Source organism: Dermacentor silvarum, chromosome 9 (assembly GCF_013339745.2).
Source record: "Dermacentor silvarum isolate Dsil-2018 chromosome 9, BIME_Dsil_1.4, whole genome shotgun sequence".
NCBI classification, from domain to species: Eukaryota; Metazoa; Arthropoda; class Arachnida; order Ixodida; family Ixodidae; genus Dermacentor; species Dermacentor silvarum.
In genome coordinates this window covers 112,780,184-112,796,662 of record NC_051162.1, presented here as the reverse complement: position 1 = coordinate 112,796,662, position 16,479 = coordinate 112,780,184, and the positions used below count along the sequence as shown (strand labels likewise).

General features: G+C 47.8%; 1 protein-coding gene across 1 annotated transcript; it reads right to left on the bottom strand.

Annotated features, from left to right (window-relative positions):
• Positions 1-788: 788 nt before the first annotated feature.
• On the bottom strand, positions 789-16,236 carry LOC119463834 (uncharacterized). Its single transcript, XM_037724653.2, has 4 exons — positions 16,041-16,236; positions 11,446-12,006; positions 1,804-2,013; positions 789-1,517 (listed from the first exon to the last, which is right to left on the bottom strand). The coding sequence occupies exons 2-4, from the start codon at positions 11,992-11,994 to the stop codon at positions 789-791; spliced, it is 1,488 nt and encodes a 495-aa protein (XP_037580581.2). The 5' UTR covers positions 11,995-12,006; positions 16,041-16,236.
• Positions 16,237-16,479: the final 243 nt, after the last annotated feature.

Below are 16,479 nucleotides of genomic sequence, written 5' to 3'. Positions count from 1 at the left end.
TGTATTAGTGTGTCAGTTACGTGCTTCGTCTTTCGCGTTGTGCTAGCGTGTGCAGCGTAGTGCAGCTTCCATATGCACGACGGTTGCTCATGGTCATCGACGTTGGTAGTCGTGATGGAGGAGACGTGCCACCAGGCGTCAGCGTGGGTGCATCAACGCCTAAGGGCGCTTTAGCCACAAAACACCTATAGACATTATATATCAATGTGCAATAAACATTACACTACTTCTGTGAAGACACGCTTCACTTTCGTGTTCTATACCGATTCCTATATAAGAGGGATCAACCACATTTTTTTTTTCTCTCATTGATGCTCTTTGCACCTTGTTGCCTTACGTGAGAATTATTGTCTTGAATTACAAACTCTTGCTGTAAGCCTATTGCTACATTTCGTGGCCTTTAGATCTTTCATCATTTTCTGTATGTTTCGCATATACAGTGCTTCGTATAGTTCAACAATAAAATTATTCGTCAGCATGAAGTAGTCGGGCCACTGAAAGAAGTCCAAATGCCCGGTGAACAAGCACTTTGCGCCATGGATAAATCATGTACTGAATAGGGACAGTGCTGCCTGGTGAGACAATGTTGCGCAGCTCCAGTCGGACTCACGAGGACATCCGGCAGACGTACATCTTTATAGCAGCTTCAGGTCTCTCTTGGAATAAGGGATAAATGAGGAACGTTGCGACTATTGTGGGAAAAACACATCCACCGATGCTCATCATACCCGCATTTCGCAAACGCTGCATCTATGGAGACTGCGCACGATGCCTATCTCCAGTATTCCTTAGGTGCGCGGAACAGAACTGGCTGTGAGGGAGGCCACCACTTCTTGAGATCTCTCAGCCCGATCTGCATTGTGGATATCGCAGCATATGCATCCGATCCAGGACAAGGACAAGCGACCATGTGGCACGCAGTAGTTCTCAAAGAACATTCGCAGGTCGTAACTATCCGTCTCGAGATGTCGGAGCGCGGGCAGGGCTTTCAATACGTCATGCAGCTCCCCTGGCTCAAGTTCCAACGCACGCAGTGACAGTTTTGTGACCAAAGTCAGGTCCTCGAGGTGCGTAAATGGCAGGTGTCGGCCGTATTGAATGCAGTATTGCAGAAACTCGAAGCAAATCCCGTCATCGGCGAAGCGGGCAGTGTAAAGCGTTTCGCGTGTGGCAGACAAGAATGAGTAGAAGACGAACTTCAGGAGATGCATACTAATGTCGACGCGTTCTAGGTTAGGGAAGGCGTCGGCGTCCAGAGGAGTCTCCTCTGAGGATCCCTTGCAACCATAGAGATTCAAGGCCTTGATTTTCGGACAGAGACCCGCGACTGTGGAGAGAATCACACCGCTGCAATTCTCTAGCGCCAGCTCTTCGAGCCCCGGCCACACTGTAAGCAGTAGCTTCAGTGCTGAATCCACATCAGGGGAGCCAGCACACGGAAGAAATCCCAGCCAGAGGTTGCGGAGGTTACGAAACGCTGACACCTTGGCAAGCGCTTCCAGCGAGTCCGCAACCACCTGTAAGTTGTGAGCTTGTTAATACATTGGTTGTTGATTAATAAAAAGAAAAATTAATTACACGACTCTTTCCATAAGCAGTTATTAAAAGAATCGATGTTTTAATGCTGCACGGTACTGATTGCTTATCAGGCGAGGAGACAGCGGAACGATGAGATAGCCGCTTAAGGTCACAACACTGTCATGTATTTTCTTTTAAGGATTAAAGACACAGTGATCTGTCCAGTGTCCTTAAACTGCTTCTTCGGGATGCTTTTATCTTTTTTTTCTTCATAGTCATCTTTACCTGTAAGGTTTCGATGAAGGGAAACACTTTTGCAGCAAGTGCCACGTCAGCTGCTGTCGCTGCGAGTTTGCGCACTCCGCTCGACATTCGGCCCCAAGCGCCTAGCCAGAGGTGGATGAAACTCTCTGCACTCGGACGTTCCGTCGAGGTGGGCAAGCCGCGCGGCCCCTTGAAGCAATTCAGGACCCACGGGGAGTCAATACGGCACACCTGTAAAACGTTGTAACAACTATCATGAGAACCGCCAGCCTTTATGAGTCCACTTCATGGCGAAGGGACTCTGTCGGACGTCACCTCTATTGTGCGTCGGCCAAACTTACTCCATGCCTACAAACTTCCTGACGTTATGGATCGACGTCGCTTTCTTCAACCAAGGAATGAGTTTTTTTTTTCATTCGCACGCTTTCGCTTGCTATAGCAGACAGCTGCAGCTGCCGATACAACGCGTAGAGCCCACTTTAGCAGCAATGGCGAGAGACGGACTGCTTTATCGAGATTTATGGTGAAGGTTCAATTCTCGCCACCCACCACGAGCCACGCTTCCCACTTTCGAGGCCTGACTCACCTAAATTGAGAGAATAAATTAACGGGCAGCTATTTTGATCTACATGACCATATTCAAACACGGAACCAGATTTTTGTGACTATACTCTTCAACTTTTTCATATAAACATGTGACCTGAAGATCGTAACTAGAAAGTTCATTAATTTAACAGGTTATTTATTGATTCCTTTAGTTTTTCTTTTAAATTATGTCCGCCCGAGCTGATGATTTTTGTGTAGTGATGTAAATCGGGCAGATTTCCCAGGCTTTCAAAAAAAAAGTGCTTGAAGCGAGGAAAAAGAAATGCAGAATCAACGCCTTTCTCAAAGGGTCCCTGAAACGGTTCGGACAAATTTTGTAGACGCGTAGGGTACAGCTGCGATAAAACATTTCGTCACAATTGAAGCGCCTCATATTAGTCGAGCTACGGACGATTACAAGTTACCCTCCTCCCTAGCCTGCTTTTTCTCCTCAACTCGTTCACCGAGTGATCGGGGCTAAGCTCCGCCTTCACTGGCTCTACGTCAAGATGTGACGTGGTGTCGTCTACTTCAGGTGGTCTTGGAGCCAGCGCACGAAGGCTCTCCAGCCTCTGCGCTAGCCGCCTGGCCATCGATCTCCACCGAGAGCGATCCAAACAGCTTGCGTTGCGAGCGTTCTGTCGCAGCTCCGAGCGTGTCTGGTATTCCGGTGACCACACGCGAGCTGGGCATTTTGACGGATGGGCGGAGGAGTAAAGCCCCTCCATACTACTACCGCTGTGATGAAGAGCTTTAGCGTAGATGTACGTGAGCTGCCTGATCGGCATGCGCGGTCCAGCCACCCGGTGGCGCTAAGCTTAACCAGCCAAGCCCACGCCAGCCAAGCCCACTATAATACCACAAATGAGGCCGCGCAGGGGGACATGGGTTGGGCCTCTTTTGAAGTCGGAGAAGCACAGAGGAAAATTAGTTTTGAAGAAAGGCTCAGGAACATGGAAGAAAATAATGGGCGTCTAAAGTGCACGAGTATCTCTACATAAAAAGCGTGGACACAGAATGGAGGAAGAAGTTTATAAACTGCGCAAAAAAAAAAAAGAAACACGAAGACACAAGAAAGAAAACACACACGACACCATGCACGAGCGCAGCTGCGCTCGTGGTGTCGTGTGTGTTTCCTTTCTTGTGTCTTCGTTTTTTTGCGCAGTTTATAAACGTCTAAAAGCTATGAACCAACTAGCCCGCCAGAACGTCCTACGGAGGAAGAGGTCAAGGAAGTTGGCATCCAAGTACAGGATAATCGAAACTGTAAATAGACAACCAGGAGTCATCAGAAGGAAAGTGAGAGAAGACAGACAGACAGAAAAAGAACTTTATTGGTGGTCCTGAGGAACCGCTTTAGGGTACCTCCCTTTTCAGGGAGTCACCGTAGCCGTCGCGGGCCGCACTCACGTTGGGGTCGGAAGATCGTGGTCCTCCGCCCTGTCGCAGGCCCTCTGGACAGCCCGTAGTTGCTCTGAGAGGTCGCCGCTCTTAAGGGCTGCCTCCCAGTCCGTTAGAGTGGTAAGCGATGAGCTGCGTAACGCAGGGCATGGCCAGAGCATATGACATATAGAGCAGTACGCCTCCCCACAGTCTGGACAGTGGGGTTCTACATTAGGTGCAAAGTGACTGAATCGGCCCCTGGAGAGGAACGACCCCGTTTAGAGCATGCGAAAGGCCGACGATTGTGGTCTAGTGAGTTTAGGATGTGGTAGCGGAAAGGCCCGCCGAGCAAGTTGATAATGTGCCAAGATTTCATGGAAGGTGAGGAGCGAATCCCTGTACAGTCCTAAGTCGCCGCCGGTGAGTCTACCGGAACCACCGTGGTGTGTTATACCTCGCGCGCAGTCATGGACTAACTCATTGGCGTTAACAACCTCAGAGTGCACATTGATTCCCATATGGGCCGGGAAGTATTTGATGATATGAAAACCAGCAGCCCCCTCGGTGCCGAGGATGGCTGACGCCTCCTTTGAGATCGAGCCGGAGGCGAACGCTCGGGCTGCAGACCTAGAGTCTGTAAAGATATGGGGACGTAGAGGGTCCTTCAGTGCTATAGCTACAGCAACCTGCTCGGCTACTGTTGCGGAAACGTTCCGCACGGATGCTGAGTTAATGAGAGTGCCATTCAAATCAACCGAAACTACGACATAGTGATCAGAGCGCCCGTACTGGGCGGCGTCAACGAAACATGCAAGATTCGTAGTGGCCGCAGCCACTTTTAATAGGGCTATCCGGCGCCTTATATTGTATTGAGGGTGGACGTTACGTGGCAGGGGATCTACCTTGAACGTATCTCGGACCATGGGTGATAGCGTCGCGTTGCGCTCCATGATTTCCTGGTGACCGCATCCAACGGATTCTAGGATGCATCTCCCCGCTCGCGATGATGAGAGGCGTATTATTTGGGCCACTCGTTGGGCCTCTATCACCTCTGACAGGGTGTTGTGCATGCCTAGTTGCATAAGACGCTCGGTACTGGCAGTGAGTGGTAAACCCAGCACGCGCTTGATGCTTTTGCGCATGAAGGCGTCGATTTTGGCCTCTTCCCGTTTAGACGAGCGCAACGCGGAAGCTACATAATTAACGTGGCTCATAAGAAACGCGTGGTAGAGTCTGAGGAGTTTGCTTTCACTTAAACCCCCCCGGCGGTTCGGGACCCTGAGGATAAGCCTAAGCATGTTCTCAGTCTTGGTGGTGATGCGGGCTATAGTCTGTGAGTTGCCCCCGAGCGATTCCAGCAAGAGTCCGAGGACCCGGATGGTTTCCACTCTGGCGATTTGTTCTCCGCCCCTCATATGGAGGGCTATGGGAACTTGATCTAAGGGTGCGGAGCACCTAACCCCCCGTCGGGTGGGCCTATACAATAGAAGTTCAGGCTTGGTTGGTGACAGACTCAGGCCCGTGTCTAGTAGAAAGTGTTCTCTAATGTCGAGCGCCTCTTGCAGCGCACTCTCAACTGCAGCGTCAGACACTCCCATGCACCACACGGTAATATCATCCGAATAGAGGGCGTGACCCGTTCCTCTTACTGTGGCCAGTCTTTCCGCGAGGCCCTTCATGGCGATAATAAACAGTAGGGGAGAGATGACCGCCCCTTGCGGAGTGCCTCTCGCTCCCAATGTAAATTCCTTGGATTTGACCTGCCCTATTTTTACAGTGGCCTTGCGATCTCTAAGAAAGGAGCTAACATACGCATGGAATCGTGACCCCAGGCCCAAGTCCGAGATCGCGTCTAGCACGAACCGTTGCGAGATGTTATCAAAAGCCTTGGACAAGTCTAGAGCCAAGATGCCCCTAATGTCTCTAGTGTCATCATCAAGGATTTGCCTCTTTATAAGTAGCATGACGTCCTGTGTGGAGGGTGCTGGCCGAAAACCGACCATGTTGTGAGGGAATCACTCATTAGTTTCGATGTGCTTAGATATACGGTTGTGAATGGCATGCTCGGCGACCTTGCCTACGCAGGACGTGAGTGAGATGGGCCGCATGTTCTCCGGCGCAAGAGGTTTGCCTGGTTTCGGGATGAGCACCACTGAGGCTGTCTTCCAGCAGTCGGGGATGAGGCCCGTTTCCCAGATTTTATTGACTTCCTCTCGGTGAGCAACGCTACTGAATGTCCGTTCAAGTTTCGGAGGAGCTTATTGGGGATTCCATCCGGGCCCGGTGCCGAGTGACCGTTGAGCGTTTGGAGCACCTCCCAGATTTCACATTCTGTGAAGGAGGCGTCGAGCTCCCCACTGCGCCCCCCCCTCCCCCCCGTTAACGAGGGTAACCGGAGGGGCCCAGCTGGAGATACTTTTCGGCCAACACTTGCAGGAGGACGTGTTCAAGTACGCCCGCCGCCTTTTGATTCTGAACTATGCGATCAATGGCTAGTCTTTGATTGCTTTTGCTTTGCGAATCGTCGAGTAAGTGTTTGAGGAGGTTCCATGTCCCCCCGCTTTCATCTGCCCATCAACCGAGGAACACACTTCGTTCCATTGTTGTTTGGACAGTTCGATGGAATGAGTTTCTATTGCACGATTGAGCTCCGCAGTTTCTCCGCAAAGTGAGAGAAGCAAAGACCGTGAATTGAATGCAAAGAATAGAAACAAAGAGGACAATGGAGATTTACAAGAATGAGAAGAAAGAAATGAGAAGGGAAAATTTGTACGATAACACAAAGGGCAGTGCCTTGCTATTTGAGGCTCGAGCCGGTTGCCTAAGGACCAAAACATACCGGAGAAAATATTCGGAACTAGATGAGGCATGTGTATGCTGCAGTAAAGATCCAGAGACCACTCAGCACATCCTAATGGAATGCGACGGGATCGACCTGCAGCGAGAACCGTAGGTAACGTGCAACTCCTAGAAGCGCATGGTTTTAAAGTGGAAGGAAACATCAACAGATCAGCCGCAGAGATAAACAAGAGACGATTAGAGTACTGGTGGAAAAAAAGCAGAGAAAAGATGGATACGACCTGATCTCTTAAAATCATACGTAGCGGTACAAGGTAAAATTTTGAAAAAGAAAAAGAATGATGAGAGGTATACAAAAATGCTAGATAAAGAACACGTATAGTATACCTGATTAAATCAAGCAGGCTAGGTGACTATTTGTCGCCGCCCTGTTTCAAAGGGGATGCCAATAAATAATCATCATCAAGCACAGAGCTAATATTGTAACTAAGTCTAAATCATTTTAAACATTTAAGAAGACAATGTGTTTAAGACTACGCTCCTGCCGAAAATTTGCGCCAGCAGCAAAGTAGAATACACTTGGTTAGCTGCTATATTAACTTTGTGTGTTTGGTTGAGCTTTATGCCACCAGGTGGCTGCACCGTGCAAGCGGCTCTCGTTTGCGCTTCCGTTCATCCCGTAAAACGCCCAGTACACTTGCGCATGCGCTTACCCGAATGCCGGGCCCGCTAAACTCCATTGTGGTAATAATAATAAGTGACGGCTGCAAACACGTAGATGCTGGCGCCGTTTGGATAACGACAGTCCGATGCGCTGCAGCCACTGGATCCGCTCGTCTGCTGCCTTGCAGAGGGGCACGATGTCGCAGTTTTACATATTGCCAGTCGTTACGTTCGCAGCACACAACGCAAGAAGGGCGAACCACGGGGCACGCGAAAATTAAGAACGAGACCAGCATTGAGCGCGCAGCTCTCTTCAACATGGAGAACGTTGCAACACAAGCAGACGACACTTGCTGTGTGCCAGAAGTGCTTTTAGTGTAGTGATACATTGTCCGTGTGCATTACCTTTCTGTTACTTTCTTTTTATAGAAACAAATTAACTAACATTTAAACTATTACGTACATTTGTTCATTATAATGCAGCAAAAATGATCGATGACGCGCCCGGGGCAGCCAATCGGACAGCTCGCCCTACTGACGTCACATGGTCAAATCACGTCACCTGGTCAGGGGCGGCTGAAAACTCAGTCGATTGGCGTGCAGCGATCGGTAGCGATGTGGAGTTTTAAAACCTTATAATAAATTACACGCTTTACGCGGAGCACTTATATGCGTCAATTAATGATCAGAAGGACCTACCCTAACGACTCATTACGTTTGTAGAAATTGTCGAAATAGTTTCAGGGTCGCTTTAACTTAAATATAGAATTTTGTAGAAATAAAACTCTAATTTGGACTAAGCCACATATTCTTTATAAAAGAAGATTGAAACTGGAGTTCAATAAGGGAAAACATGCTGCCGTTCGTAACCGAACGCATGGCGCCCGCTTGACGCATGCGTTGAATTGAGCTAAGACAGTGACAGCATCTCTATTCTTTGACATTCGTATTCATCAGCTCATTCGATCATCAGAATCATTTACGTCTGCGGTAAAATGAAGTCCTCTGCCATGGATTTCCAATTATTCCTCTCTCATCTCTTGAGAATGCAAGAATCCTGCAAGGCATGTGACGCAAATAGCAAGGCATGTCATTTGCCTTGCGAATCCTGCTCGCCGGTGTCAAAACACCTGGTGTTAACACAGCGGTTCAAAAATACTTGGCGCTTTACTATCTGTTCTTGCTGCTATATAAAAACGAACAAATACGTTGTTTTTTGAACCTCTGCAACAGATGCCTATATGTAAAGCACTATAAATTCTTGTTAGACTGCAACAAGCTGAAGAAAGCGCGTGTGTTGCACTTGTAAAAACTGTACACAGTGCTTGTACCGTATATTTCTGATTACTAGCATTCACTGTGATAGTGGATCTTCATATTATTTCCCCCTCTTCGTTTCCCCATATCTCCGTGATCCTTTACCCCAGTTGTGGAGTAGCTGGCCAGAGACAAGAGCCTCCCGTCTAGGCACAAGTCCTAGCCCAAATACCCGAGGAGGAGGACACTGACGACAACACCATCCAAACCATCATTTGGATACCGGGTCACGCTGCCATCACGGGTAACCTGTATGCCGACAGAGCAGCTCGAGAATTTGCACATAACCGAGCACTCATCACGCCGACTGCAGATGACCCTGACCCAGTTGACCCCGAGTATTTAGCAATCCTGAACTACCACAGAGGTAGTCGCTTGCGATATCCCCCACCCCATCGAATACTAAAGACAGAGGATGCCGCTGCCTGGCGTAGGCTCCAGACAGGCACTTACACGAACCTACACATATTACATCGCATGCACCCCACAGCCTACAGGGACGAATGCCCGTGGTGTGGGGCCACACCAACCCTATACCACATTACGTGGGAGTGGACGCTACACAACATAGAACACCATGACACGAACACCACGAGGGAGCAATGGGAGGCACTGCTGTCCAGCTTGGCTCTCGACGACCAGCTCAAGCTGATCCAGAGAGCAGAGAAGATGGCAAGAGCCAGCGGAGCCCTGGACTAGGGGCCCTGACCATTAGCGATGCCCCATTGGGGCAAGACAAAACTCTATCTTTCCATTAAAGTTTATCTATCTATCTATCCCGTCGAGCTCTCCACCTTTCCTAATTTTATTGTTTGCTCTCTCTCTCTCGAACCTGTTTAAGGTCAGCCAACTCCGCCTCGTATGGCTGCAAATTACCTCAACACATGACACCAGCTAGTATTGTTTCACCTTCCACTGCGTTTCCCAATCTTCGACATTAGCTCTTTTCCTCTACCAGACAATCGCTTATGTGCTCTATGCAGAACATGATCTACCCTAGTTTGTTTGTTCCTGATTACCTTAATTAAATGCACGGCTACAATTATTTTATTTCGGGACCAAATACTGCTCTCTTCCATTTTTTGTTGTTGCTGATCGCTCCTTTCATTATCCTTCGATTCTTCTCGAACCTCTTCGTTGTCATGTAGTTTCATCCACATAGCTTAGCACGGGAAGAACGGAATGGTTGTAGACTATTCAAAGAATGCGGTATGCTGCCGACCGTAAGTCAATCATACATATCTGAAATGGGCACACCAATGCGATGTTATTCGTTAGGAAACTTCTGTGCCATAATTGGGGTTCCCTTTATGATTAATTGATCCGCATAAATGTCGTTCCTGCAAATCTTTCAAAAGCTTCGCCCATGAAGAACGTCGAATTGTTCCGGTATCCCCTGTTCTAGAACCGATGATACAAGAAAATTTTATTACCTGGCTAGAACCAGAACATACACTTATTGAGCTTGTGTTAAACTCTCGAACTGTCGTCTACAAGCCAATGAGATTGCCATTAAAGCTAGAAATACCATCAAAAGTTTCTCGCTGCGCTGTGATATTGCTGTGCCGTTGGTGGTTCGGTGTGGCATTTAAAAACGTTTGCTCGCCCCGCATTGGAACGGGTGACAGGCATTTGTGTAACGCCAGCGGAAGAAAATAAACTATTGAGCTCCTTGTAATAAGGGTCTTCGGACCAGAGAATTGCTGTAGGGCCTCAAGTCGACACTGACTCATTGTAGACGTGCTCCGCATCTTCAGGCAGGCGCGCCACTGTGCCCTTTCTCTTCACTTTTCCTGTTTTCATTCCCATGTCCCCGTCCCCCAGTGGAGGCTAGCAAACTGGACGTAGGTTGAAGTTCCCCGAATTTATTCCGTTCTCTATCTTTAGATTCTGACTACCAATCACGTCCTCTTCAAAAAGTTTCGATACTGGGATACTTCGTTTGTGAATGGCGTGGTGAACCGCGCTGACGCCGGGAGAAAAAGATAATACAGAACACGTTGATATTGAGTACGTATGTTGAGAAAAGCTTACAGTCAGTGCATGTGTTACGTCTTCTCGCGTCGCCGTTCCACCGCGCTAATCACGAACTCTGTTCTTGTGCGTGTTTTTTTCGCTTGCTAGATTGTGAATACTCGAATACAAGTATTAAAGCGACACTGAAGGGAAAAGTGATTTGAGCTGTATAATTCAATTACCCTTCCTCAATACCGAAAATGCCACTCTTACCGCGAGAGGACGCTTGGTGAGCTAGGAAAGAGGTGAAAACGAAATGTGGCTGGCGATGCCGCCTTGAAATTTTCGCACCAGCATGACCTGAAGATTTGCATTTTCTACGCCGTCGGCTCCGATATACGATAGTTAAATTTTATCGGTAAAAATGGTCCACATTTTACTCAAACAGAGCCAAAGACTAACTTTCGGCTGCTTCAAAAAATTTTGCTGAACCAAAACGACTGAAATGGCAACAAACGGTTTGCAATTCGTGACGTCGCACTGCCGTACCGGTCCTGGGGTTTGGCGTGAGATTAAAAACAAAATGAAACTTTAAAGACAAAATTTACCCGGTGGTCCCGGGCTCAAGTCCCGAACCAGGACGAATTTTTCTTCAACTGCGAGGCTTTTCTTTCGAGGAACCTATATGGATTTTCTTTGTAGCAATTGCTACGATTTGGTCGATGTATCTTTTCCCTTTAATGACGTCTCTTCACCTAGCGGGTTTCCGCTGAACTTTTCCGTCAAAATGAAACTTGGAGCATAATTTGTATTCTAATCATCAACACGTTGCGGCGAAATAAACGAAAGTAGTTGTTCGAGAGTACATTATCAATCTAAACACATTACGTGTTTCAATTTAGCGTCCCTTTAATCCTATCTCTTGTAAATTGAAGCTCCGTTTGTGACGGCGTTACTTACGTCAGGGCAAGTGCGCAAGAGCGCAAGTGTCGTCTCGTGACTTATGAGAAGGTAGCCTTCGCATAGGCTACCCACACTTCCCACCAGCTGCCTCAGTTGACTGTGCTCCACCAGCGGTGCAGAACGGTCCCTGGTCATTTCATCCAATTCCAATTCGTGCTCGCAACAGTCGTGCAGTAGAGCCAGCACCCTGACGTTCGGGAACATGCGAACAAGCTTGTACACCTTGTCCTTGTTGTGTACGATGCATATCTCCCGGGTGCCTCGGAGGAGCTCGCTGGCGGCACTGGCGTAGCGGTCCCAGGAGTCGAAAGACGCGCAACCGCAGAACAAGGCCTTCGAGATGGTCGCCTCTCGCAGCCACTTGTTCTTCGCCAAGGAAACCACGGATCTCTGGTTCGAGACTACGAGCATACAGTGGTCGTCAACTAGTGAGAGTCCCTTTGGAAGCTTTACGTTTCGCGGCCAAGCCGTTTCCAGTTTGAGGACGATGTGGTCTTCGGCGAGGAATAATACTCTGGGATCGCCAAACTCTCTGAGCAGCTCCATAGCACGGTATACCTGCAGACAAAAATGCCTCGAAGTCACAGAAGATAATGTGTCAGTTTTCACAAAGGGGACCCCTTCGCTTTCGACAGCTCAGCGCCGCTAGACCTAGCACAAGATGTATGCGGGAGTATTATGGCGGGCGTTCTGAATATACAGGGTGTTCAAAACTAAGCTTTACGCAATTTTTAAAGATCGCCTGCGGCAGGTAGCATGATTCTTATCGTTGAGATGGGTTATTCGAAGAGGCGGTCATTAGCAGCCCGATAAATCGATACACATATTCAACTAATTAACAAAATTGACTAATGAACTTCTTAGTTAATTACTTTACGACACATATTGCAATTTACGAATTGTAGCCGCTGAGTTTGCATGACGCATCCACTTGAAATGAACTTCCAGGATGGCAGCAGTTTAGAGATGGTATTTCCCAAAGTGTTGGACGAAATACATGGGCGTTCCAGTTACTTTTGTGCTTCAATGTAGAAAACAGCATTTTCCTAAAAAAGTAAGTGGGACAACAGTGCATTTTTACGGCGAGTTTGATAGCGCATATCTCCAAACTGGTTTCAGTTTGAAAATTGATTCCAAGTGGATACGGCTGACAAGCTCACCGGCTGCAATTCGCAAATTGCAATATGTGTCATAAAGTAATTAACTAAAAAGCTAATTAGTAAAATTTTGTTAATAAGTTGGATATATGTGCTTCGATTTCTCGTGCTACTAATGTCCGGCTCATCGAATAACCCAGCTCAGTGATAATATTTATGCTACCTGCCACAGGCGATTGCTAAAGATTCCGTAAAACTTGAAAATGAACAGGGTATCCCTACTATCATGCACCAATATTTTAAGAAAGAGCAGTTCCGTTACTCGAACAAAACCTAGTGCATATTGTTTCCCGCACAGTGGAGTAGCCGTCAGTATTTTTTAGTTACTGAGATTTAATTAGGTAATCGTAAATAATTATGTAACTCGAGAAGTAGTCCTAATTATAAAAGTATAATAAGGCATTTGTAGGCACAGACAAGGGACATCTAGCTGCCGTATTTTCAGCGACGTACTAATTGCCTACTAATTTTTTTACGACTGATAAGTAAACACCGCCAACTATGAAAATTACCACGTGACTGCGCTCTCACCCGCATCATAATAAGCTGATAGAAATCAACTGCTTTGCTTGTCGTAAACCCGAAGCTACAGTGCATCAGCTTGATAATGCTACGGAAGGAGAATCAACAGCAGAATTCACGGCTTCGCAGCGATTCCCGCCTCTCATTTCTACGTCACACTTATTGTCCGTTTCTCAAAGCTGACTTATCACATTGTAAATAAAAGCCCCTTGATAACGGACGAAAGGCGAAAAGCAATGGATTAGGCATAGAATGTTTCGATGTCCCGGCTCTGCTCGCACTGCACCGAAAGAGTGCGCGCGAAGCTATATGTTGTGCCAGAACTTCCTTCGGACCAAAGCCAAATTAAAGTGACCCTTTTATTTTTCGTGAGAGTGTATACGTGCTGCAAAAACAGGTTCGTGGCAAGAAATAAAAGCGAAATAGACGGACCGGGAATCGACCCAGGTGTAGAGAAAAGGCAAAACCGATGCGTTCAAGATAGTAAATGTACCCCTTCCAATTGTACCGAATTGACATTCGGGACGTCCGTAGAAAAAAAAAAAGAAAATAAATAAACAAAGAAGAACATGAGATTTCAGTGTGCCCTTATTATCTGTGCATTCGCAAGCGCTGTTGAACTCGAGCTGCATCCTAGAGAACGTGTTCGAATATGTCCCCGTCTGCAGCTGCTCCAGTACTGAGTCCGCTTTATCACAACTTCAGTGGCTTTCTTGATTACTGACGCTGGAACTGTACGGTAGACATCCGTTATCCTTGCCTTGAGCTCATCTGACGTCGTCATCTCGACGATGTAAACACAACCTTTCACATAACCCCAAAGAAAGAAACCGAATGCAGAGAGGTCACGTGACCTAGCCGACCAATTTACAGGCACATGCCTTCCAATTCGTTGCGCTTGAAAAGTCGCAGCCAGCCAGTTTAGTGCTCAGCTGCTGCTGTGTGGTGGAGCCCCACCTTGCTGATACTACAGAAGGGGAAGACGTGACAGCGGGACTTCGCTTGTGAAACTCATCCACCCCTCCTTCTAGGATTTCGTCCACGTAATAATGTCCAGTCAGGGTGTGATCAAATAAGATGGGGACTAATTATAGCACCGGTGTAAATTCCGCACCACACGTTGAACTAGCACTGACACTGGTGCCGAGTGCGCTCTACCCTGTCTGGATGAGAGCGAATAGGGTGCATTACGATAATTTACCAGGCCGTTTGTGCAAAAATTGGCTTCATCTGTCCGCATGATGTTGCTCAAAAAGTCCGGTGACTGATCGACTTTTGTGCGGACCCAGTTCGAGAAATGTAGACAATCCTGTCTTCCAAGCATTGGCACAGGTTAAGGTGGTACGGATGAAAGGCCGAGTCATTTAGAATCCTCCAAACTGAGGACTCGGCAATTGGTACCTGCGCGGCCACGCCCACGCGCTAGCGTGACGGTTTGAGGCCATAAATGCTAGAACACCCGCGCGTAGGCTAAGACTCAAAGACGGAGCCCTCCACCGCTGTTTCATGAAGCTGTCGGTTTGTCTGAGGTTTTCATAATTTCTGATGATCGTCGATTCGTTTGGTGTACCGCCACACTTCCATGACTGATATATATTTGCGGCCTTCCTCTTGTTGCCATTTGCAGCTCCCAAGGCAAGGACTTCTCATTACAGAAAGACATGGCGACTGCGACGAAACAAAACGCACCTTTAAACCTTTGCATTGACGTTGTCAATTCGCTTTCGTGGTCATAGGCATTGTGAAAAAAAAAAAAGAGCCATCCGTGCACTTTATCTACGCTTAGACAACAGCTATCACAGCTTGTTTCCAAATAACACTAAACGCGACGTGTTGCTTCGGCCGGGGCGCGGCACATAATGCACTAGCTCGATCACGACGCTTTTCGTTATTTCCCTTATTTCGTTCTGGCTAGCTCAGAGGGAGCGTATTCAAGGGCGCTGCTTTAGGATGTGGGTCGGAGTGCTGTCGCGTGGTATGTTTCATATTTCGCGAGGTTTATTTATCAGTCGAACAAAAGATATAACGCAATCAGTACGTCGCTGAAAATACCACAGTTAAGCCCGTTTCACATGGTGCGAATTTGACTGCGTTTTCGCACTTGCGAATTCGCAGCTGCGGCAAACGGGCCGTCCGACCCTTCGTGCGTGCGATTTTTCGACGTTCGGAGTGCTGAACTTCTCTGCGAAAACGCACATGCGGCAAGTAGGGGAACCAATCACAATGTGGATCGTAGACACGTCATTGTGGCCTGCCGGCTTAATTTTCGGTTTGATAAAGTAACGCAGTCGAACCCAAACTACTGCCACGAAAGCAGTTTTTAAGTTCTTTTACTTTGTTTTCACCGGAGCGAGCTGACGCCAAGAATAATTCAGTCCTCCGCTAGGTGCTCGCAAATGCGAAAACCGCAGCTGCCGCGCTCGGTACATGTGAAACAGCAATGCGAATTTTGCATCAGCGGAAATCGCAGCTGTGAAAAACGCACTGTAACATCGCACCATGTGAAACAGGCTTTAGATGACCCTTGGCTGTGCCTACAAATACCTCATTGACACTTTGATAATTAGCGATTACATAATTAAATCTCGGTAACGAAAAAATTACTGGTGGCTACTCCACTGTACTGAAAACAATATGCACTAACTGTGTTACTAAATCTTGGCGCATGAGAGTTGGGACACCCTTTATATATACAGGGTGTTTTTCTGCTGCGCCAAATTTTAATTGGTGCAGGATATGTGGTGCAGCGCGTCCTTGAAGTTAATTACGAAGCCTCTAACAATGCATGTGCGGGAGGACAGCGCGCATTAAGCAACAAATGAGCGGCTCGCCCTTGGGCGCTTGCGGTTATCTAGCAGGCGACCGATCAAGATCTTGGTTGCACACCTCATAAAAACAGGAGCGGCGACTTACCGTTTTTCAACAATGGCTTGGGCAAGGTAGCAACGCGGAGTCCACTACCGAATGCTACCGGATGCGTCGTCCGGAGCACTTAACGTTTTAAACAGCGAAAGCGAACTCCTGTATACCTAAAACGCGTCGCCTGCGTTGACAGCACTGAGGCCAGCGAGAAATTGGGAGAGGCTGGCCCTTCTGGGATCGAGGTTAATCGAGCCCTCCAAGCTATGAATCACACCGAATTCACGGTAATGAGAGAAAGACGCTGAAAGCGAAACTATCATCCGTGGTATAAGCCGCAAGAACGCACACGGCGGTGACAGCCGATTATAGGCCGCTTCGCCTGTTTCGAATCTCGGCACGACGTTATTCGAGTTCGCTAGAACAAAGGTGTCCGATACCACGCCGTCGCCGCCAGCCAACACAAAACAACAAAAAGCGTTGGCCTTGAAGG

What these genes read in the sequence shown, in the direction of transcription:
- LOC119463834 (XM_037724653.2), bottom strand. Translation starts at nt 11,994, where the DNA reads ATGGAGCTGCTCAGAGAGTTTGGCGATCCCAGAGTATTATTCCTCGCC. An exon ending in TCTTGCGCACTTGCCCTGAC is followed by an intron (nt 2,014 to 11,445) that starts GTAAGTAACGCC and finishes AACGTTTTACAG; the next exon opens with GTGTGCCGTATTGACTCCCC. An exon ending in CCTTCATCGAAACCTTACAG is followed by an intron (nt 1,518 to 1,803) that starts GTAAAGATGACT and finishes CACAACTTACAG; the next exon opens with GTGGTTGCGGACTCGCTGGA.